At 36.1% G+C, this 25,017-nt stretch overlaps 4 protein-coding genes across 6 annotated transcripts in view; 3 read left to right on the top strand and 1 right to left on the bottom strand.

Moving 5' to 3' along the window:
• Positions 1-1,533, top strand: part of rhot2 (ras homolog family member T2) — a 12,883-nt gene extending 11,350 nt beyond the window's left edge. The window contains exons 19-20 of one of the 2 annotated variants that reach the window (XM_016562473.1): positions 398-529; positions 945-1,533. In XM_016562473.1, the coding sequence (XP_016417959.1) occupies positions 398-515 (118 nt within the window). In that variant the 3' untranslated portion in view covers positions 516-529; positions 945-1,533. Of the gene's footprint in view, positions 1-397; positions 548-944 lie in introns of those variants that run through there. The other variant, XM_016562474.1, reaches the window with a different exon arrangement.
• A 3,440-nt stretch (positions 1,534-4,973) lies between these two features.
• LOC107747860 (histone H1.0-like) lies at positions 4,974-6,377 on the bottom strand. Its single transcript, XM_016562472.1, has 2 exons — positions 6,279-6,377; positions 4,974-6,142 (listed from the first exon to the last, which is right to left on the bottom strand). Exon 2 carries the CDS (start codon positions 6,132-6,134, stop codon positions 5,529-5,531), a length of 606 nt encoding a protein of 201 aa, XP_016417958.1. The 5' UTR covers positions 6,135-6,142; positions 6,279-6,377; the 3' UTR covers positions 4,974-5,528.
• A 5,247-nt stretch (positions 6,378-11,624) lies between these two features.
• Positions 11,625-25,017, top strand: part of LOC107747857 (rhomboid-related protein 1-like) — a 20,409-nt gene continuing 7,016 nt past the window's right edge. For both annotated transcript variants that reach the window (XR_001640843.1, XM_016562469.1), the window contains exons 1-4: positions 11,625-12,109; positions 20,473-20,631; positions 22,972-23,196; positions 24,524-24,672. Coding sequence is in view for 1 of the 2 variants with exons in the window: in XM_016562469.1 (XP_016417955.1) it covers positions 12,071-12,109; positions 20,473-20,631; positions 22,972-23,196; positions 24,524-24,672 (572 nt within the window). In the remaining variant the exon portion in view is untranslated. The remainder of the gene's footprint in view (positions 12,110-20,472; positions 20,632-22,971; positions 23,197-24,523; positions 24,673-25,017) is intronic.
• The window catches only part of LOC107747855 (WD repeat-containing protein 24), a 31,498-nt gene continuing 29,684 nt past the window's right edge, over positions 23,204-25,017 (top strand). Inside the window, exon 1 of the mRNA XM_016562465.1 lies at positions 23,204-23,213. The gene's annotated coding sequence lies outside the window, so the exon portion shown is untranslated. The remainder of the gene's footprint in view (positions 23,214-25,017) is intronic.

Here is a 25,017-nt window from a genome sequence, read left to right as displayed (position 1 = left end):
TATATATATAAAACCATTTGAAATATCTGTAGGCTGCTACTAAATTTGAATTAAACCGCTTTAAAGAATGAATATAAAAACTAATGACTCCCTCCGACTTTGAAACTGCTTTTGTTTTCGGGTTGATGTTGCCAAGTCTTCTTATTCTTACACCCACTTTTCACAATCCAATCAATTCCTGTTTAATAAAATTACCTACTTTTTTCATTGAATATCACATGCCACTTGTAAATATTTCTGTCGAATAAGATGGGTTTCAAACGTTGCCTGTTGACTTCAAAGATTTGCAGATGCCAGACTAAAATTAGCCTGCTTGGCTGGATGTGTGTCACCAAGGTCACCAGAAATACTGAGTGTATTTAAATCTCTCTCTATCTATGTCACTTCCTGTCTGCAGGCACCTGAACGGATCAGACATGAGCAGCACGTCTTTCTGGCTGCGTGTGACTCTGGGCGCCACAATAGCCGCCATGCTGGGCTTCGCTCTGTACAGAGCCTTTAGCCGACACAAATGATGCAGACACAATACATGCAGATAAACACACACTCCCCCCTCTGTAGCAGCACTACATGGACAGTGGGATCCCGTGTGTGGTTGTGGGCTCCAAAGCTGATCTGATAGAAGCCAAACAGCATCATGGGATGAGCCCGTCTGAGTTTTGTTACAAACATCGGCTGCCTTCACCTCTCCGTTTCTCCACGCTGCTCACACACACTCACACACACATTTACAGCAAGCTCACCTGGGCTGCCATGTACCCGTAAGTACATACATTTTACATTATATATATATATATTTAATTTATAATTTTAATTTGATATATTTTTATAATTAAATAAATTTTTCGCCATTTAATTTAAGCTGCGGGCGCCACAATAGCCGCCATGCTGGGCTTCGCTCTGTACAGAGCCTTTAGCCGACACAAATGATGCAGACACAATACATGCAGATAAACACACACTCCCCTGTTTCCTGCGCTCTGTCTTGGCCTTACTGAGTCACTGTGGCTTAACAAGGGCGTGAAGCTCTACTAGTTACAGTGACCACAAAACAATTAAGCAGATGTTTGTTTGTTTCTTCTCAGCTGGACTAAAGTATTGCACACACACTTTGCTTTTAATACAAAAAGTTCCCGATCTTACTGTTTGACTGACATCGGTCGACCCCAAGAGACATTTTTTTTCATCATGTTTTGAGGGGAACAATATCAAGAAATGATTTAAAAGGTTACGTTTTGAATTGTACAGAGTTTGTAATGTATTGAATAGCTTGGGAAATCAGTGTGGATCATAAATATATTCCATGTGAATTCGTATTCTGTGTCTGAAGCGTGTGTTCAGAGGCATCTCGGTGTTGGGGTCGGTTATTGAGTTTTACCTCAGCCAGTTCAGGAAATGCACTTAAATGTAATTTATCATTCACCCTCTCAAAATGTTTTAGAAACTAAAGAAAGTTCTGGGTTAAATAGAAGTTAAAGGAATAGTTCATTTCCTGAAAATTGACTTGCAGTCAGACCATCCAAGATGTATATTTGGCTAAATTTAGCATCACTTGCTCACCAATGGATGCTCTGCAGTGAATGGGTGCCGTCAGAATGAGAGTCCAAACAGCTGATAAAAACATCACAATAATCCACACCTCTCCAGTCCATCAGTTAACGTCTGGTGAAACAAAAAGCTGCATGTTTGTAATAAATCCATTATCTGGAAACCATAATTTCTGGCCAAAATATGAATCCATAATCTATTATAACGCTTCCTCCAGTGAAAAAAGTCTATCCTCTGTTGTCCTCTCATCAAAATCCACACACACATTTGATTAGACCTCTTTTGGACTGTAAACGGTGTTTAATTTTATCAGCTGTTTGGACTCTCATTCTGACGGCACCCATTCACTGCAGAGACAGTGAGACAGTGATGCAATGCTACATTTCTCCAAATCTGTTCTGATAAAGAAATGTATCTGTTTCTTGGATGGCCTGAGGATAAGTACATTTTCAGCAGATTTTTTATTTGAGTGAACTGTTCCTTTAAATTTTAGTTAAATGCTACAGATGTCAGCAGAAAATCATCATTTGGGCTCCGAATTCACAGATTTTCAGAATGTATTTAACCCATTTAGGTGCATCTTCTAAATTGGCCGAATTAAATCAAAATAAGCATCAGTCCCCATTCATTTTCATTTCATATTCCTCAGATGGACATTTATATGTATGGACCATGACTGACAAATGTACGTGTTACTTTTTTAAGACAGCCGAGGCAAAACCCATTGATGATTTTGAGAATAGTTCAACTGGACCGAAACTTGCAAAATCTTGCTTTTCTGTTCGCCTATATTGATTGTAGGGATGAATGATTTCTGATTATGTTTAAAATTGCAGTAGGGATGGATGGTGTTAAAAAGTGTATTCTAAATGATATTTTAGTTCGATTAATTGCTCTGATGCTATTCATCCTGTAGTTACAAAAACCAGATAACCAGTGTGAATACAGTTGCTTCAACCATTATAATGGACTGAAATGGTCAGGATGGACAGTAAAGGATGGCCTGACTGACTGTATTTATAATATTGTCCAAACTGGATTTATCTTGAAAACATTGTTGCCATGTTACCTTTTATTTCAGCCTCAAAACATTCTCCCAGCAACAATATGGGGTGCTGTGTGTACATTAATGAGGAAAAAAAATTAACTTAAATGATTTTAGCAAATGGCTGCAATATAACAGAGTGAAAAATTTAAGGGGGTCTGAATACTTTCCGTACCCACTGTAGGTGCATCTTCTAAATTGGCCGAATTAAAGCAAAATAAGCATCAGTCCCCATTCATTTCCATTTCATATTCCTCAGATGGACATTTATATGTATGGACCATGACTGACAAATGTACGTGTTACTTTTTTAAGACAGCCGAGGCAAAACCCATTGATGATTTTGAGAATAGTTCAACTGGACCGAAACTTGCAAAATCTTGCTTTTCTGTTCGCCTATATTGATTGTAGGGATGAATGATTTCTGATTATGTTTAAAATTGCAGTAGGGATGGATGGTGTTAAAAAGTGTATTCTAAATGATATTTTAGTTCGATTAATTGCTCTGATGCTATTCATCCTGTAGTTACAAAAACCAGATAACCAGTGTGAATACAGTTGCTTCAACCATTATAATGGACTGAAATGGTCAGGATGGACAGTAAAGGATGGCCTGACTGACTGTATTTATAATATTGTCCAAACTGGATTTATCTTGAAAACATTGTTGCCATGTTACCTTTTATTTCAGCCTCAAAACATTCTCCCAGCAACCCAAAAGCAAAAGTTTCAGGGCTGAGGGTCTTTCTTGCTCATTCACGTGAATTTGCATGTGAAGATATTCCTTCAAAAATAAAGAATTGCGACTGTGGCGGTCCTGATTTATTGGTTTAATTTTCATAATTCCAATATTTTGTTCAGTATTAATGCCCCGTATTAACTTACCCTAAAAATCCCCCAGGCTTGTGTCTCCCAGCTTCAACATCAAATGAGATGCTTGGATTGAAGCCAGTATGTTCTAATAGAAATATTTTGTAATAAACTAGCTTTTTTTTCTGGTGATTTTGTTTACTGTGCTCTATGACATCAGCATGCTGAAAATGTGGTGCAATTGACTTGATCACATGATTCAGCCCAAGCAGCTGATTGGCTGATTATCTGTACAATACACATTGTGTTATTCTGTTAGGTTAGGTTATCCCGTTATTTAGCCAATTCATATACTTTTGTAACATAAATAGAGTTTTAATGCATGAATGTGTCGGGCAGGTCCTGGAGGTTTGCAGCAGGCCCTGTTGTATCAGTGAGCCTGTATCTCATTACTGTTCAGACTGGATACAGCATCACGTTTCAGGAGCATTATGCAATATACATAGAGCAGATCAGAGATGCTTGAGGTGAGTTTTGGATAGTTTACTTGTTTTCAACATAAAGGATAAAATATGTGTACTGTACAGTGGGGTCCAAAAGTCTGAGACTGCTAGTGAAAATGCTTGCATTCTTTTTCATTTAATACATATTTACAATGATCAGCATAACCAGTTGAATTATGAAAATGTTTGGAAATTTAGGGAATTTTATTTGAGTGCCGTAATCATGTTCTCCAGCATAATTTTATGTTTTAAAGAGCGTCTTGAGCTACAAATCTGACTTTGTAGAGTCATTTATTTGCATTTGATTGGAGACAGAAGTCTGAAATATTTCATTATAATAAAATGTTTGAGGGTCAGCTGGAAAAATATCTCAGGTTTTTAATGAAATCTCAGACTTTAAAACACCATTGTGTGTGCATAAGGAAAGTGTATATGTTAGATGCTAAAATAGGACACTATTTATTATATGCTTATTTTTTGCTTTTTGGAGTTCACTGTTAAAGTATTTAAATACTTTTAATATCAGGGTTATAGCTTACCATTTTATTTTTATTTTTTTATGGCCCTCAATTTGGCCTTTTTTCAGTGTTTTGTCTTTTGGTAGCCTACAATTAACTTTATTTTAGTTTAAGTACCTATATCATTAAGAAAGATCATTTCCAACCACTTTGTATATTATCCATATTTAATGAAGCCAAGTTGTAAAGACTTCATATTTAAACTAAAATTAATTTTAAGTCTTAAAAAAAACGTTTTTTTCTGTTTGAAATTGTTTTTATTTCGATTATATTTTTCATCATCATTATATTCAATTATGAATTATATGAATTATATTCATCTCAGCGAAGCATTTGCATTTACCCCAGCATGACACTGACAGTTGCAGTTCTCAGATCAAACACCGCGGAGCAGCAGAGAGTCAAAACGCCCCTCAAAACCAAAGATGCGCTTCACCTTTCGCTCTCCTCTGCTGGAAAGTGCGCTCTCTGAAGACCACTGCCATGGTACCCGTTTAAACTCACGTTACTATCTGTGCTCTCCATGGTGCTGCAGTAAAACACTAGACAAAGTTCTGCTTGCAATGAGAAAAGTTTATTGATGGATGCACAGTAATGCGAATAACGCGCAATGACAGTATTATATGGACAGCAATGGAACTAGACAACAACAGTCCACGTCACAAGTTGATTCTGTACATCGTCATCATTTAGGGCACCGTTCTTCATACAATGACGTTGTATTATTGTTCTTCACATTCCTAGAATGACCTAACGTTACAGTAGGAATATATCTTCTAGCGTCATATCTAATTGGCAAATTAATTATTATGTGTGAATAATAATAATAGTGTGAAGAAAAGTATAGCTTATAAAGAAAAAAAAAAGTCCAGAAAGAAATCTTAAAAATAAATAACAGTTTAGCCGTTTCGATGTCTGGGATCTTTATAGAATCACAAATGCGCACAAAAAAAGTTTCTGAAGAAACGCGCTTGTAAAAATGTGGGGTTGAAGTCCGCGCACAAAGACAAAAAACCTTACAAAAATAACAATATACCAAAAACATTTGCTTCAAAAAGTGTATTTACACTGAGTTTCGAATGAATCAGTCCTAACGATTTGAATTTACTTCTTTTTGCCCGTTCTCCTGGCCGCTGTCTTGGGTTTGGGTTTGGGTTTCGCCGTTTTCCCCTTCTTGGCTTTGCTCGCCTTGGCAGGTTTGGCCACCTTCGTCTTCTTCACAACTTTCTTGGCTTTGACAGGCGATTTCTTCTTCTCCGCTGCCTTCTTCACTTTCTTTACGGCGGCTTTCTTAGTTTTCTTAGGGGATTTCGCCACTTTCTTGGGTTTGGGGGCTTTCTTGGGCTTGGCAGCGGCTTTGGCTGGTTTCTTGACTCTCACGGGTGCTGGTTTGGGTTTCTCTGGCTTCCTGGCGTCCTCGGCTTTGGCCAGTTTGAAGGAGCCCGAGGCTCCGATGCCCTTGGTGTGGCGCAGAAGCCCGCTGGCCACCAGGCGCTTCAGGGCGAGTTTGATCTGGGAGTCGGCGTTGTCTCCCACCTTGTAGTGGTTCTTCACGTACTTCTGGATGGACTGACGCGACGCGCCGCCGCGGCTCCGGTCGGCTACGATGGCCGCTTTGATCATCTCGGAGTATTTGGGATGCGACGTCGCTTTCTTGGAGCTTTTCGTCTTCTTGGTCTTGGATGCGGGAGCAGCTGCAGTCTCAGCCATGGTCGGTCCTGGAGGATTTCAAACAAAAACAGAACCCAACTGTCAAAAACTCCCTCACGAAAAAAGTGCTAGAGTTGCTTGAAAAAAAATTATTTAACAGCTTGAAAATTAGTAATAGCAGAATAAATTACCACCGTGTCTCACCTTCGTCTTTGTTCAGGTCCCACTTAAAATATTTATTTAAATGACCCACACTGTGCGCCGCCGAAAGTGTGTATATTATTCGCCGAAGTGCGCCTGTACTCTATACGAAGCCTCCACGCGGACGTGATTGAGAACACCAACTGCCAGCAGCTGATCAAGCGGGCTTCCATGAAATCTGCGCGGGCTGGTTTGTGTTTCTTCCTCCTCGAACTGAGGCCGAATTTAGCCAGGCTCGTTCGGTAGCGATCCTCCCAACGCCACGGTCCAAGAGGGGAGGCTTTGGGCTTTGCGTGCGTGTGTCGTTTTATCCCGAATTCATTGCGCCATGAACTTTTTTCCTCCGAAAATCAGCCCAAACCGACGAGCGCGGTGATGTATTTTGCAGAATTCGCGCAAAATTAGCCCAAAACAACGAAATCGAGCTGGAAAACACCGACTGTTTATGAAAGCCCCATCAACACACTCGAGGACAGGACGGGTTTGATTAATATAAAACGTCGTTTTCGTTTTTAATAAGCTGAAGTAGTTGACGAACTAACACAGTCCGGCCACCGAGTCCGCGTGACGTTTCTCCGATTATTTATTGTTAAACCTTCTATAAATTAAATGTGCGCCAAATAAAGTGGCTCTCATATCGCGGCTCATATTCACACATTTCAAGAGGTGTTGGTGCAATGCATGAGCTATAGATCTAAACGAGTAAAACGTTACAGTATATAAACCAGCAGCTCCTATGCTGAGTTCGCTGAGAGAAGAGCTCGGCTGTTAGGAAAGTTGCCAACGACCCAAAGACCAGCTTTACCGACCAGAACCCACCGGTACTGTGGTCAGGTTCATCATATCGATCCGTGTATGCATTCCCGGTGGTTTGTGCGTTATGGATCCGATTGACATATTAAGACTGGTCAAACTGGGCTGATGCTTTAAACGCTGGCGCATTCTTTTGTTATCTCTCGGTTGGCAGTGAAACGCGTATCCCGTCGGGTTATTTACCGTCATTTTTGCACTGTTCACTTATAAAGTCATCAATTTAGTTCAGGCTGCTATCGCACAGGTTTATTTCTATCGCTCCCGCTTGTTCTGTTATTCACATTTTCAGGCTTGATGGTGTTTCAGTCAGAACGCCATTTTGAATCTCTTCACTTTAAGGGTTTTCTGTTCACATCTACTGCAAGCCCCCTTTACAGAACTTTTTAATTAGCCTACTGGATATTTGTAATTAAACTCAAGTTGATAAAGCAGATTATTAACCTTTTTTTTGGTTAATAATTGAGCGCTTGACATTTTAACTCCTGCGCGCTAGCAGTTTTCTCTCAGGAATAATACTAAAGCGGAACACTATTCCATTCTTGTTCATGTAATAACATTAATTAATAATTTCCGCTAGACAGTTGTGGGCTCTTGAAGATTGTTATTACGGAGCCTTTTGTGGCAGATTTGAACAGAATGTCAGCATATAGTAGGTCTGGAGCACAAAACACATCTCACACTCTCTGATGACAGCTTCATGTGTGTGTGTGTGTGTGTGTGTGTGTGTGTGTGTGTGTGCACGCATTTATGTGATACAGACACGTACATCTATCTCTTTGTGACGTAGTGTAAGGTGTCTGCAGGTGTCTAGTGCTGAAAACAGCACCTTCCCTCTTTCAGTCCATGTTAATAAGATACATAGCTATATTGCAATTCCAATCAGGCATCATGCACTCTAATTAAAAAAAGGTACAAAAGCTGTCACTGGGGCAGTACTTTTTTTAAAATGTACTAATATGTACCATCTATGTAATATGTACACTTTAGCTATTAGCATGCAACTTTAAGGTACTAAAATGCACATTTAGAGATAAATAAGTAAAAAAAGGTATACTGCCTCAGTGACAGCTTTTGTACCTTTTTGCTGAGAGTGTGTGGTGTTCTGAAATATTTCTAAACACTATAGAAATTAGTTTGTGGTCACACAATGCAGTGCATTATTTCCATGCATTAATTTCACAAATGTAGAGATCAAGAAAGTTACATAGGTATGTAATATTTAGTTTTTTTGTATCTTTAACTAAAATTAACTGATTTTTTGTTTTTTGTTAAGGCTTCCGCTGAGATGTGAAAAACAAAACAACGGATTGATTGTCCTGGACAGTGTGAGTAACATCTATATTGCACATATTGTATTTTGTCAGTATAGGACTAAAAAATAACAATGTTGCTCAAGGAAATAATTACATGCACGTTTTACATTAGTAGGCCTACTAATTACTCATGTATTAATCCAGTGTACTGAGCACTAAATACTATAGTTCCCACCACAAAAAGTCAGAATTATTGTATGTTGCTATTTAATATGCAGGAACTTTTTTTTCTGTCTACAGTACTTATATCGCAGCTATGCATGATGTCAGACTATAAGGTGGCTGAATCCCTCTTACGTGTGCTGCCTGTTAAATACGTTATGCATATAGTATAAAAACTTTAGTTATAAAAATGTTTTCTATGAATACACATGGTTTTGTGCTTTGTCATTTGCATTATATGCTATTCAAATTGTACATAATGTACAAAAGCATATCATTACACGTTTTTTGAAGTAATAGTTCACCAAAAAGGAAAATGTGCTAACAAAATAAATTACTCTTTGGAGAAATGTAGCATTGCATCACTTGCTCACCAATGGATCCTCTGCAGTGAATGGGTGCCGTCAGAATGAGAGTCCAAACAGCTGATAAAAACATCACAATAATCCACAAGTAATCCATTTCTGTCCATCAATTAATGTCTTGTGAAGCCTAAAGCTGTGTGTTTGTGTAAATAAACTAATTTACATCTCGCATGGTCTGAGGGTGAGTAGCCTACATTTTCAGCAAATTTTCATTTTTGGGTGCACTGTTCCTTTAAGCCTAATTTTTTGGGTGCACTGTTCCTTTAAGCCTAATATTAGAAGAAAAAGTTTGATTTGATCAACTTAATATTTGTATGTCTTTAAAATGTCAAATGAGAGAAATGTGTGCATGCAGGTGTGGAATAAATGTCTTTGTGTCTGCATGTGTATAGAGAATGCTGCACATATGTTTCACCAGTAGAGAGCAGCACTGCTCTGTTCTGCTGTGTGTAAATGAGTCTGTAGTCTTTGTAAAGGACATTAAAAAATAAACATGTTTTTTCTCTTTAATTAGTTTACTTTCAAATCAACACTTAATAAATATGCACATAAATACATTATAAATGCCTATTTTGCTGATGTACTGAGATTCCACACCTAATTGCACACCTCATAGTCATAACATAATAATGATATTGATTGATGCTTACTGGGAAAAACAGATTTCGTGGGGTTTTCTGCTCATTGATCAATGTCAGTGCTGTCTTATATTATGCTAACCAGAGGAGAAAGGTCATGGAGTTCATAAGCACGAGGCCAGTGATAGATTGATAGCACACAAGTATCATCAGTAAGAATGAATATCATGAGTTACAAATATCTATTTGAGGACTCACACTTTAGTTGATTAAGTGTCAGTCAGCGTCATTGAACCTCCCGAGTCCTGATGGAGACGCTGTGGATGAAACACTCAGGTGTTACTGTAAATCACTGCATCATGCAGGTGGACAGCACAGCAGATGCATTCATAGAAATGATCGTGGCCGGAGTATAATGATAATTCTGGTTTATGTTGATCTTGAGAAGAGAATAAGAAATGGTGAACCCACATGATTGTGTTTTACATCCATGTGAACTGTAAAATCTCCACCAATTAGAGCGTGTTATCATACACATTTGTGTCTAAGAAGAAAATCAGCACAATCTGTTTAGCTCCAGGTTCAAATCTGTCAGGATTGTTAGTGGTGTTTGTGAAGGCTTGCGTCACAGCATTGCTCATAATTAGGGTTAGAGATTTGAACAAACCCCAACTCTAATCAATAAACGTCCCCACTCCGTTTGTGCTACAGAAACACATATGGCAAAAAATACAAAATAATACTCATTTTTTAAGTATATAAACAGTATTTTTTTCTGAATATATTTTAACTATATACTAAATATATGTGGTAAACAGTGCTGCTTAAGTAAATATATTTTTTAAATGGAAAATATTTTTAATTTAAACCTTAAAAGGTTAGAGATAAAAGCAAAATATTTTAATTTTTGAAAATATTTTGAACAATATAAATAGTTATATTGCAAATATATAAAGCAATGGCAAAAAAAAATGTATGATAAATACTATAATTATAAAAATATGATAATTATATTATAATAAGATAATTAGGTCATTATAAATAGAAATATATTTTAAAATCTATATTAGCAATATACTGAAAAAAATTGGAAGCAGTTTTCACACAGAAATTGCTAGAATTTCACAAACAATTAGAAAAAATGTTCAATAATAATCTTTGTTTTATTTACAACTTTGAAACATAATTTTGATATATTTAAATATATATATATGGGCCTATATATCTTTTTTTGTTGTTGTATGGGAATGAATGATATCTCAAATCAAAATCAATGTGAGCTTTAAAATCAACAACAATTAGAGCATATTGTCATACAGTCATGTGTGTGAGAAAATCTGTGCAGCCTGTTTAGCCTCGGGTGAAAATCTGTTGGGATTTTTAGTTTTGCTTTTATTTTTCACAGTATGCATACAGACATCTTAATGTAAAATGAAAAATAATTATTTATTTTACCAGTCTAGCTGCTTCATAGTCCAGGTTGAGTCAATCCAAAGCTAACTGTGCTAAAATTACGACCCAGATATCTAAAAAGAAGAGCAGCATATTTGCACAAGGGGTCAGTACCTCCTTACCACCCCATATGCCATCCTAGTTATTTTTTAAAAATCCCACTTTTATGATAAATATTGCTTCCATTAACCTCAAATATATTACATTTATTTATTCATATCGTGAATAATAATTTTGTACTTCAGAGATTCGTCTTCACAATTACAATTAAACAGTCCTCAGAGACAATAACCAAGCCAAATGACTTCATTAATTAATAAGTTCCAGTATATACATGATCATTGGCATATTCCAAGCACAACCAGTGATTAAAACACCCTGAGAATGTGTTTTAGGGTCCGTAGTATCCGCTGCGTGTGATTAATGTCTGATTTAGGAAACGCAAGTGCGCCTGCGTGCCGTGTGTGTGTGTATGTGTGTGTGTGTGTGCTCTGCAGTGAGTGTGTGTTTGTGTGTTTAGTCTCTCTTTAAAACTCCTGCAGGGTAGATGGAGAGCTGCAGCTCTTTGGACACGCCCCCCCTCGCCTCTGATTGGCTGCAGACCGCCGCCTCCTTCCCCTACTTCATTGGTATTCAGGTAGTATGGTCTTTGTGGAGGACAGAGGAGAGAGAGAGGGCGAGATTTACAGAGGTAAAGGCGACACGAGCACAACAAGACGGGCGAGCGGAGAGGGACAGACGGGTTGAGGGAGGACAGTGAGAGAAAACTGGACTGGCTGCAAGCTAAGGGCGATTTTGAGGTGGACAGAAGCGGGTGCGAAAGTGCCACAAGGGTCTGTGGGTTCTGGACGGCGAGTGGGACTTGAACTCAGCTGGAATCAACCGAACCCTGGACTGACGGCTCCGCTGTCTTCCCTCACCAGAGGACGTCCTGCGGATACTCCACTGGCCTTTACTGACGTGCGTGCGAGGGGTCTCTCTCCCCGTTGGGGAGGCGTGCCGCGCAGACGGACCGACGGACCGTTGGCGTGTGTGTGTGTGTACGTGTCTCTGCGTGCCATTTCCCCCTATGTCCTTCTTTTTGTGGCTGTGTGCGCACCAGGGCCCAGTATATGGATAGAAGCTCTCTGTTTCAGCTCATACAAGAGCAGGTAAGCAGCAGCAGGTTGCTATGGTTACTGCATCCTCCTGTGCATCGACGTGTGTGTGTGTGTTTCTAGGCCGTTGCGGAGCGAGATGGACGGTCGGAATGAATGAGTACTGGAGTGTGTGTGTGTGTGTGTGTGTGTGTGTGTGTGTGTTTGAGAGGTCCTCATGTTCAGTCAGTGGCTGTTAGTGTAGTAGTAGTACACTAGACATCAGCACTGGTGCACAACACATGCTTGGTTGTGTGTGCTAATGTATTGAAATATGTGGATGTATACACTTAACATGCATGCTATTTTATTACCCTAAATCATAATTAAACACACTACTGTTCACATATTTGGAGTTGGTAAGATTTAAAAAAAATATTTTTTTAAGGGAAGCATTTATTTGATTAAATATACAGTAATATTGTGTAATATTATTTTAATTTTAAATAACTGTTTTCTATGTGAATATGTTTTAAAATGTAATTTATTGCTGTGATCAAAGCAGAATTTTCAGCATCATTCCTCCAGTCTTCAGTGTCACATGATCCTTCAGAAATCATTCTAATATGCTGATTTGCTGCTCAAGAAACATTTCTGATTATTATCAATGTTGAAGACAGTTGTGCTGCTTCATATTTTTGTGAAAATACAGTTTTTCAGGATACTTTGGTGAAGTTCAAAAGAACAGCATTTGTTTGAAATAGAAGTCTTTTGTAACATTATAAACATATTTACTGTCACTTTTGATCAATTTATTGCATCCTTGCTAAATAGAAGTATTCATTTCTTGATTAAAAAAATCTTATTGACCCCAAACATTCGAACAGTAGTGTTTATATTTCATTATCATGTATTTTTCTATTTTAACAGCAGCTGGCAGATGTAAAATCCAGAAAAGTAGCAATGCAGCTTTTTGGGTGTTTATGACTTCAATTTAATTTCAGATCAGGTTAATTCAATTCAGTTCACTTAAGTCAGGTTGACGCTTTAACAGTATAGATTGTTCAGTTCAGATCAACTCGATTCTATTTAGATCAGTTCCATTAAACATCATTATTGCTGTTGACAGTAAAGATCGTTACGTTCCGCTCATTTCATTTCCACTTAGATCAATTCAGCTGCTTCATTAGTTTTGACCATATCAATTGTTAAATTCAGCTAATTTCATTTCAGTTCAGCTTCATTGGTCATTTTAATATAGATATTTCAGTTCAGCTTCGTTTGAATTTTTTCTGAGTTGCTTCACTCATAAGCCTCCAAACGAACCATTGGATGATAAAAACAGGAAAAATTCCTTCAGTGAAAAGAAGGAAACCTTGGTAACTGAGACTCAAAGAGGAGACCCAAAAACACTCATCATTGATCAGAAAAGAGCTGAGCACTTCAAGAGATGTATGTAAGCAACAGACACAAAGAAATACCAAAATACGTTTAGTCATCAAATGACACGTTATGTTTATAGCACATTGTTTGTTTTTTTTCTTTTACAGCTGGTTTGTGTGCAAACACTGCAAAAACGTGATTTATTTATACCCTCAGTCTGACCTGCCAGTTTGCAGAATGCATTATTCTCTAGTACCTAGTACAGAAGTAGAAATAGAAGGAGGTCAGTGAGAACTCTTCAGTAAGAGTTTTGCTGTTTGAACAGCTACTTTACAAGGAGGTGTTAACATTGAGATGCTCTGGTACTTCTTGCTGAGTTTGCTTGGCAAAACCAAAAAACCAAAAACTCTTTCCAAGTCCTGGCAGCCCACATCACAAGAGTTCAAAAATTCATCAGGATTCAAACAACAGCTTGGTTTGAATACAAATGCATGAGTATATGTGAATTAGTTTCATTCTTGAAGCAAAATTCAGATTTAAATGTGCTTGAAAAAAGGTCACGCTTTCTAGTCTCGGTTTATAAATGGTTTGTATTGGTTATTCATCTGCAGTTCAGTGTTTTCCACTGATTACTTCCAAACTTAAAATAAATAAATATTAATAATGAAAAAAAATAATAATAAGAATACATACACACACATAATATATAAATCTATTTTTTTATTTGCTTTGGATAAAAGTGTCTGCTAAATGACTAAATGTAAATATATATATATATATATATAATGGTTATTTGTGTATATATAAGTGTATTGTGTATTTTTCTTCTTATCCATCTATTCTCCAAACTATAATAATAATACTAATCAAGTCAAGTCACCTTTATTTATATAGCGCTTTTAACAAAATACAGATTGTGTCAAAGCAGCTTTACAGTATCAAACAGGAAAATAGTGTGTCAATAATGCAAAGTGACAATAGTAAACACTCAATTTTCAGTTAAAGGCAGTTCATCATTGAATTCAGTGATGTCATCATCCAGCTCAGTTCAGTTTAATTAGTATCTGTGCAATCAAGTCAACGATGTCGCTGCAAAATAAGTGATCAGAATCAGAATATATATTTTTCTTCTGAGTAACATAATTCATTAGTTTGCCGAAAATGTAACAACTCAAAGTTGACCATGTCTAAAAACATTCTAAACACCATAGCAACCACATAGTAACACCCCGGCAACCTTAGAAATCCTCGACACTTTATATATCCATAGCTGTTTTTTTTTTGTTTTTTTGAAAATGATCACTCATATAATAAATGCATTTTCTCATAAACCTCCAAGAGCATGTGAATTGTAACTGCATGGTGTATTTTTAAAGCAGTGATTTAAGGATGCTGGAAGTCATATTAGGAAATATCCGTGTGTGTTTGATTTTGTTGTCTAATCTATGCTGATGCTGAGAGATTAGGTTGATTGATGGATAGGAAATGCAATCATTCAGTCGGAGGGGCAGAATTGATCTTTGCCTCAGGAGATGAGGGACACAAACACACACGCACACATCTGAGAGTCTGACATCTGAGAGTGGAGTGTGTGTGTGTGTTTGTGTTGGTGTGGTGTGGGTGTGTTTCATATGTTTTCACATGCGCTGTGCTTCTGATTTTGCTTGTACAGTAAGTGTGTTGTCAGACAGAAGCGATGCCTGACAGTTTGCTTGTGTCGCGTGGGTGTGTGTGTGTTAGTGTACGTATAGTGTGAATGTGCTGCAGCTACTGTGTGTGTGTAAAGGCAAGATGCTTAACCTTTCAGTTTATTATGATTTTTTTTATTTTCTGCTGTAGGAAGCAGTGCTGAGCTCAGACTATTTCTGGCTCTAATGCACACGCACACAGTTCACACATGCAAACACACACACACACACACACTCAACGCTCTGTGTGATAAACTGAATTAATGGAAGACAGCTCTAAATTACAGAATTACCCAGCGTCTCTTCTCACTGACTGGAGTTTAGTTAGTGGAGCTTGTGAAGTACGGATTGCTATAGCTTATACTCGGTGTTAAAGCTTTGTTCAAATCAGGGTTATTATAGTTAAACTAAAAAATATTTTCATTACTTGAAATAAAATAAATGTTAAATAAAATAAAACAAAATAAAAACTTAAAACTTGTTTTATTTCATCTAGTTGCCAACATTACTAATTTTTGTTTAGTTTAACTTGAAGTACTAAAATAACTAAAACTAAATAAATAATAAAAAACTATATAGATATATTTAAAAAAACAAATACTCATTTTTGTTTAGTTTAACTTGAAGTACTAAAATAACGAAGACTAAATAAACTAAATAAATAAATAATAAAAATGATATAGATATACTTAAAAAAACAATAAAAATGACAAATAACACCAAATAAATTAAAACTGAAAATATAAAGATAAAAATAAAATGTAAAATATTAACACAAAATATACAATATATCAGTGATATTAAAATAGCACTGGTTCAAATCGCAAATTTTAAGTATTAAACTTAGACTTGCATTGAACTTGGGACTTGAACCATATCCAGAATATATATATATATATATAAATATCATATAAATGTTTTTCATTTCTGATTAACTGAGCAATTAAAGCATATGCAAAAGCCACCATTTTTTTATTTTTTTATTTAATAGGACTTAACTGCAGTTTATCAGACTTATATTTGTTGTTTATTATTAATAGAAAACAATTACAGAATATAATCAGTTTAAACTTAATTTGAACAAACATTAATCCTCTCATAATAATTCACTCATAATAATATTTAGCTTCAGAATATCATCAGATGATGTTTCTTTGTGATGTCTTTCGTTATTTCTGTGCACGTTTGCATGGAAAATAGTTTCTGTACTACACACCTATTTGCTAACATGTTATATTTCACTTTTGCACATTCATTTCCATGCTAAATAAATAATAAAATCACTAGGTGAAAAACACAGATCAATATTTTAAGCACCAATCTGGCAACCACCCACAAAGCTATAGCATCTTGATGGCAACTTTTACACAGGCACCACTCACATTTTGATCAGAAAATGTAAAAATCTTGTTATATATACAGTATGTGTGTGTAAGCAGTATTTGCTTTGGCACCAGCTGTTTGGAGAGAAAGAGGGCAGTTGATAGTTGGATTGCCGCACCATATTTAGCATTATATTTGCATAAAACAGCAGCAGTTGGTCCTCTAAGACTCTTCGTCAGTGACCAGCTGCAGTGATAGTGTGCTGCCTATCAGCACTTCAGATGTTTCTCCTGAGAACAAGACCACAGTAATGTGTCTCCTCTAGAGTTTCAATGGAGCAGTTCTATTCATAAAGAATTTCTTATAAAGCAAGAATCCATTAAATTGATCAAAAGTGACAGTAAAGACATTTATGTTACACAAGATTTCTATTTCAAATTAATACTGTTCTTTTCAACTTTCTGTTCATCCTGAATCCTGAAAAAAATAAAATATATCACGGTTTCCTCAAAAATATGAAGAAAAATTCAGCTTTGCATCACGGAAATAAATGACATTTTAAAATATATTCACATAGAAAACAGTTATTTTAAATTGTTATAATATTTTACTGTATTTAAAAAAATAAATAAATGCTGCCTTCGTGAACATAAGACACTTAAAAACAACCCTAAACTTTCAAAGTTGTTTGTGTGCATCTTTGGATGCCATTTAAATACCTTCATATTTATCAAAGTACTCTAATATTTCACCTGATACCGTCATTGTACCATGGTAATGGGCCAGTACTGCTTTGTAAGGTTCACAGTGTAAACCTAAGTTCATTAGTGATGTGAAAGCTGATGAACCCTGAAAAAAATAAAATATATCACGGTTTACTCAAAAATATGAAGAAAAATTCAGCTTTGCATCACGGAAATAAATGACATTTTAAAATATATTCACATAGAAAACAGTTATTTTAAATTGTTATAATATTTTACTGTATTTAAAAAAATAAATAAATGCTTCCTTCGTGAGCATAAGACACTTAAAAACAACCCTAAACTTTCAAAGTTGTTTGTGTGCATCTTTGGATGCCATTTAAATACCTTCATATTTATCAAAGTACAAAGTACAAGTAATATTTCACCTGATACCGTCATTGTACCATGGTAATGGGCCAGTACTGCTTTGTAAGGTTCACAGTGTAAACCTAAGTTCATTAGTGATGTGAAAGCTGACATATTTTACTACTAACACCATATCATTGCTCAGATGTTTCTGGGCTCAGCCATATGGTGTGTATTTTCAGAAACCATGGCAACAGTAAGGCTCTTTTTAGCACACTTTAGCAGCGAACGACAGGCGGAGGGAATGGGCTTTGTTCAGGCTCATGTAATCAATGAACAGACCATCAGCTGCGTTCAGAGTCTACACTGATGCTTCAGCACAGATTCTCTTCACCCTTCCCTGATAACGCCATGGTATATTTACATGGTAGATCTGTGGTGTGATTTGTGGTTGATCAGTCGCTGACGGTGTTCACACACACACACACACACACACACACACACTTGCGGTGTCAGTCTTTCTCGGGGTGACACATTGGTAATTTGTAACCATGGTGACACGGCAGCGGCTCTCTGTGCTGAATCGCCTCACTAACTGATTCTTTCACTTCCACCCTTCTCTCCACATGTGTCTGCTGCTCTCATCCCTCCATCCTTCATCCTCTGCTCATTACACAGAGCCCTCACATTCACCCGCTCTCCTTCCTCTTCCTCCTCCTCCTCCTGTCTGTTTCTACATCATTACAGGCTAGCACATCATTTATTAGTTTATATGTGCTTATTCTTTCTTTTTCTTTCTTTCTTTTTTCTTGTTTTCTTGCAGTCTATTCATTCTTTCTTTTTCAAATGTTCTTTTTCCCCCTAATTTCCCTTTCCTTTTCTTTCCTTTCCATTCCTTTCCTTTCTTTTTCTTCATTCCTCCCATTTCCTGTCATTTCCATTCCTTCCTTCATTCATTCATTCCATCTTTCCTTTCTTCCTTCTTTCTGTCATTTTCTTCCTTTCCTTTCCTCTAATTTCCCTTCCTTCCTTCCTTCTTTCCTTTCCTTTCTTTTTCTTCATTCCTCCCATTTCCTGCAATTTCCCTTCCTTCCTTCCTTCCTTAATTAATTAATTCATTCATTCATTCCATTTTCCTTTCTTTCTTCTTTCTGTCATTCTCTTCCTTTCCTTCCCTCTAATTGCCTTTCCTTCCTTCCTTCCTTCTTTCCTTTCCTTTCCTTTATTTTTCTTCATTCCTCCCATTTCCTGCAATTTCCCTTCCTTCCTTCCTTCCTTAATTAATTAATTAATTAATTAATTCAGTTTTCCTTTCTTTCTTCTTTCTGTCATTTTCTTCCTTCCCTTCCCTCTAATTCCATTTCCTTCCTTCCTTCTTTCAATTCCTTTCCTTTCCTTTCTTTTTCTTCATTCCTCCCATTTCCTGTAATTTCTTTCCTTCCTTCCTTCATTCATTAATTCATTCCATTTTTCCTTTCTTCCTTCTTCCTGTCATTTTCTTCCTTCCTTCCCTTTCCTCTAATTCCCTTTCCTTCCTTCTTTCCTTTCCTTTCCTTTCCTTTCCTTTTCCTTCCTTATTTTAATTCCTTCTTTCTGTCTGTCCTTCCATCGTTTTCTTTTCCTGTCCTGTCCTATGATTTTCTCTCATTTCTTTCCCATTTTTTCTTTTCTTCATTCTCACATCTTTCTACTCTGTTCTTCCTTCTCTGTCCTTTAAGTTGTTAATTTCCCTTTTTCTTTCCTTCTTTCCTTCATTCTTTCTTTATTTCCCTCCATTCTTTCTTCCTTCCCTTTCTTTAATTTATTTTTCCTTCCTTCAGTCCACCCATCCTTCCATCCTTTCCTCTTTTCCTTTCCTCTAATTTTCCTTCCTTCCTTATTTCCTTTTCTTCCTTCCCTTTCTTTTCATTTCCTAGATTGGTTCATTCCTTCCTTTTAATTTCCTCATTTCCTTCCTTCCTTCCTACCTTGTTCCCTTTCTTCCTTTCCTTTTCCTCTTTTCCTCATATACCCCCTGAAATTTAAATATAGAACTCAGACAGCAGAAAGACAGCTGAGTAAACACAGACAGCAGAAATAGCCACGTGTGTGTCCTCCTGGGTTGTCTTTGCCGTTTGGATCGGTTAGGGAAGTGCTTCAGTCTCATAGTTACACACAAACACACACAGTAATGTGAAATGCTTACAGAATCTTTGAGTGTGTGTGTGTGTGTGTGTGTGTGTCGGTGAGGTAAAGGGGGAAAGCAGGCAGTGGACCAAACCACTGTGAGGCAAGGGAGGGGAGGGGCTCAAAACGTTTCTAAACTTAAAACGCTTTTTTGCATTTATATTGTTTTACTACTCACACAACTATTTTAAGTATACACAGAGTGGTTTGTAATGAGTAAACACAGACAGCAGAAATAGCCACGTGTGTGTCCTCCTGGGTTGTCTTTGCCGTTTGGATCGGTTAGGGAAGTGCTTCAGTCTCATAGTTACACACAAACACACACAGTAATGTGAAATGCTTACAGAATCTTTGAGTGTGTGTGTGTGTGTGTGTGTGTGTGTGTGTGTGTGGCAGACAGATGAATGGTGCAGAATGACTATGTTTGAGTCACAATTGTGTTGCTTAAACTAACCGCATATGTGTCCGTGTTAAAGGGGCCAAGGATTTTTCTTGCTCAAACAGCTTGATGTACTATAAAGGCATCTTGCTGTTATTCAGTTGCAGAACATTCTGTAGGCTTATCAATCACAGATTCATTCATGTACAGCAAAGAGATTTCACTGCTCACCCACTGGGAGTCATTCCAGTTTACGTTGAATCATATTGTTAAATTTTAAACGCATTATATATACAAATATACAAGCAAATGCACAGCACATGTAGCATGTTACATTTATTTTGTGTGTTGTGTGTGTAATAAACACATGTTAGTCTTGAATGTGTACTATATGTGAATGCATATAAACTAAACACTGGCTCGTTCTCTCTTTCTGTTGGTGTTCAGCTGGACCCAGAGCAGACTGGTTTTATAGCAGTGGAAAATTTCACCAGTCTAGCTGAGCACCATGAGTTACAGCTGGACCCCAGTAAACTGGAGATGCTGCTGGCGCTGGTACAGAGCGACGAACACGGACACGTCTGCTACCAGGAACTCACAGAACTGGTGAGCAGCATGCATTCGACCTCCAGCATTTTATTTATATGAACACTGAGAAACCCATTGTGTTTACAAGTTACCATGCTGATGAAATTAGCACTTTTGAAGACGACTGCACCAACTAGTCAATTAGATCTACTTCTAATTAATGCATTTAGTATGTGCAAACAAGTCATGGGTTACATATACCTCAATATTTGCTTAAACTGCATCCCAGTGTAACTGAGGGACATCTGTAATGACCAAATATATGTGAAATTTTATGAATGTGACATCTGAGATGGTTTGCATTCATAATAGTCACAAATATACTATATATATTCAGTTGTAACTATATTTTCTGCTTTGTTTCTTGAGCTACACTAATGTTCAAAACTGTAGGGTCAGTAAGATTTTTTCTTATGCTCGCCAAAGCTGCATTTATTTGAGAAAAAATACAGTAAAAACAGTAATATTATTACAGTTTAAATGAACTGTTTTTTATTTGAATATATTTTAGAATGTAATTTATTCCTGTGATCAAAGCTGAATTTTCAGCATCATTACTCCAGTTGATTTTTTTCCCCCCCAGGGATCTTTGATGAATAGAAAGTTCAAAAGAACAGCACTTTTTAGAAATGGAAATTACAGTAAATGTCTTTACTGTCACTTTTGATCAAATCTGCCCCAAAGCCTTTAAATTGTATTTTGTTTTATTTATTTTATTGTTTTGTTTTATTTGTGTGTATGTGTGTTCATGCAACCGTATGGATCCCTTGATGCACAAATACTGAGTGCCATTTGATTGTCATGCTATTTCTATGAGACCCGGAGCAGATGAATGCTGTTTTGTAATTCATTAAGCAATATTTTTAATAAAAAATAAATTATGTATAATAAAAGATATTTTAAATAAGATTTGTTAATTATATTTACAGTTATATTGAATTTGTATTAAAATTAATTATATGTATATAATTATGTAAATATATTATTATATAAAATATTTTATTTACCACTGTATATTTGAGTTTCCAGAAGTACTTGAGTGACTCATTATGTTTATATTTTATTTTTAAAATGATATTCCTCCTTTTGTTGTTAGTTATGTGCATTAGAGTGTTTTATGTTAAAGTTTTGTTAGTGTTATTAAGTTTATAGCATTATTTTAGTGCTAAAACGAATGTATTTAAAGTGAAACTGTGTACATGGTTGGCATGCTTGACATTAATTGCATTATCGCTTTGCAATATAAGTCGCAACTCATTTCAGTTGATTAAAAAAATTTTATTCTGGAAAATACTGTATATGGAATTAATTTTTGCTGGAAATGTCACATTAATGAACTGTAAATCATCACATGGTCTACTGTTGATGCATTTGTTATTATTTCTGTACTGCGCAGATTATTGTGGTTCAGTTAAATTTTGGTTGGTGTATTAACAATGTTTTATGAACTGAAACGGTTATGAAATAGACATACATACACTGCCGCTTAAAAGTTTGGGATCAGTAGGATTTTTATTGTTTTTTAAAGAAGTTTCTTCTCATCAAGGCTGCATTTATTTGATCAAAAATGCTTCTTCAGTGTCACTTGATCCTTCAAAAATCATTCTAATATACTGATTCATAATCAATGATGGAAGCAGTTGTGCTGCTTAATAGTTTTTTGGAACCTGTGACACTTTTGTCAGGATTTTTTGATGAATAAAAATGTAAAAAGAACAGCATTTATTTAAAATAGAAATCTTTTGTAACAATAGAAGTCTTTACTATCACTTTGTATCAATTTAGCACATCCTTGCTGAATAAAATTATTAATTTCTTTTAATAAAATAAAGGAAAAAAATTACTGACCCCAAACTTTTGAACAGTAGTGTATATTGTTTCAAAAGATTTCTATTTTAAATAAATGCTGGTCTTTTTACATTTTTATTCATCAACAAATCCTGACAAAAGTGTCACAGGTTCCAAAAAAACTATTAAGCAGCACAACTGCTTCCATCATTGATTATGAATTAGCATGTTAGAATGATTTCTGAAGGATCATGTGTGACACTGAAGACTGGAGTAATGATGCTGAAAATTCAGCTTTGCATCACAGGAATAAATTATATTTTAAAGTATATTAAGATAGAAACCTGTTATTTTAAATTGCAATAATATTTCACAATATTACTGTTTTTTCTGCATTTTTGATCAAATAAATGCAGCCTTGATGAGCAAAAGAAACTTCTTTAAAAAACAATAAAAATCCTACTGATCCCAAACTTTTGAGCGGCAGTATATGTTGAATTACACTACTTCTCACTGTATAAACAGCTAATGAGATCTCTCTCTCTCTCTCTCTCTCTCTCTCTCTCTCAGCTGAACAATAAACGTTCCAGTAGTTTTCGTCGGGCCATTGCAAATGGGCGTCGCACCCTGCAGCGTGAGATCCTATTGGATGAGACGGGGTTGGGCGTGTACAAGCGCTTCATGCGTTACGTGGCCTACGAGATTCTGCCATGCGAGACGGACCGCCGATGGTACTTCCATCAGAGCAGACTCTGCCCTCCTCCCGTGTTCATGGCCATCATTACCATTGTACAGGTACCTCACTGAGCTCTGTGTGCCTCTTTCTTCTTTATGTTGCATTATGGGTTCTTCAGATCAGCACATTTGGTTCTTCGTTCTTTAGTACACCTGTGACTAGAGCGAAACTTTCTTTCAAAGGTTTTTGGTTATGATTAGAAGAACCTTTATTTTTAACCCTATAAAGTGTAATATTTGATACACATTTCCTATAAATGATCATTATAATAAAAAATTTGCTAAAAAAAATACATGAAGTAAACACGAATAACTTTTATATTGTTAGTAATATTTCAGGTTGAACTCCTTCTGGACTAAAGCAACTTAGGGTTACTTAATTATCCATACATCATTTATGAAAAATAATGTTTTAATGTAAGTATCAAATATGATCATCAGGCTTTTGAGGATTGTTTATTTGTTCATCTCTTAATCATCGTTGTATTGCATTGTATTTTATGTTTTAAATGAAAACTGCAGAGCTTTGGTCATAAAACTAAGTGTTGAAATATAATATTAGGACATTATTATGAGATAAAAAAATTGACAACTGATATTTAAATGCATTTTATGTAAGTAGTCTGCTGTATTATTAGAACGTTTTCATTGATTTACATTACAAGCTATCAGAATATCATCTTTTTAACCAAATAAATAGCATCTACACCAAATTGTATATTTTTGCTCAGTTTGGGAATCTAAAATTGAGTTTGCACTCCGTATTCTCACTATATCAGCTATGTGAGCCATAAAAGCCCGACGTATCAAATATGATACTCAACAAAAACCACATATGTGACCCTGGAGCACAAAAGCAGTCTTAAGTCGCTGGGGTATATTTGTAGCAATAGCCAAAAAAACATTGTATGGGTCAAAATTATCGATTTTTCTTTTATGCCAAAAATCATTAGGATATTAAGTATAGATCATGTTCCATGAAGATATTTTGTAAATTTCGTACTGTAAATATATCAAAACTTAATTTTTTATTAGTAATATGCATTGCTAAGAACTTCATTTGGACAACTTTAAAGGTGATTTTTCTCAGTATTTAGATTTTTTTGCACCCTCAGATTCCAGATTTTCAAATAGTTCTATCTCGGCCAAATATTGTCCTATCCTAATAAACCATAATAAACCAATATACATCAATGGAGAGCTTATTTATTCAGCTTTCAGATGATGTATAAATCTCAATTTCAAAAAATTTACCCTTATGACTGGTTTGTCTAAAGGTTCAGTAAACTTTCATTTCCAAACATTCGATTTTTCTGACTTTTGTTTGACAAATGAGGCTTGACCGGTTTAACACTGTTGAGTGTGTCTGTGTTTGTGTTTGTTCCAGATCATAGTGTTTATGTGTTACGGCGTGATGCTCAATAAATGGGTGTTGCAAACCTACCAGCCGGATTTCATGAAGAGTCCGCTGGTGTATCATCCCGGACACCGCGCTCAAATCTGGAGGTTCTTCAGCTATATGTTCATGCATGTTGGGTAAGAACTTTGCGCAGTGTTTGACAGGACCAGATGAACTCTTGTTTAGATCTCCATTTATAAATAAATGAGCATCAGCTGTAGTGCACTTGGTTAATTATGCAACTAGCAACTGTTCTTCGAATAAACAGTGTACGTTTTACAAGCTTTAAAGGGGTCATATGATGCGATTTAAATTTTTCCTTTCTCTTTGGAGTGTTACAAGCTCTTGCTGCATAAAGAAGATCTGTAAAGTTGCAAAGACTAAAGTCTCAAATCCAAAGATATATTCTTTATAAAAGTTAAGAGTCAACCACGCCTACCTAAAACGGCTCGTTCTAACATGCCCCCACATACCTACGTCAC

The sequence above is a fragment of the Sinocyclocheilus rhinocerous genome, unplaced genomic scaffold (assembly GCF_001515625.1).
Source record: "Sinocyclocheilus rhinocerous isolate Xijiao unplaced genomic scaffold, SAMN03320098_v1.1 scaffold799, whole genome shotgun sequence".
NCBI lineage: Eukaryota > Metazoa > Chordata > Actinopteri > Cypriniformes > Cyprinidae > Sinocyclocheilus > Sinocyclocheilus rhinocerous.
This window is presented reverse-complemented; position numbering and strand designations above follow the sequence as displayed.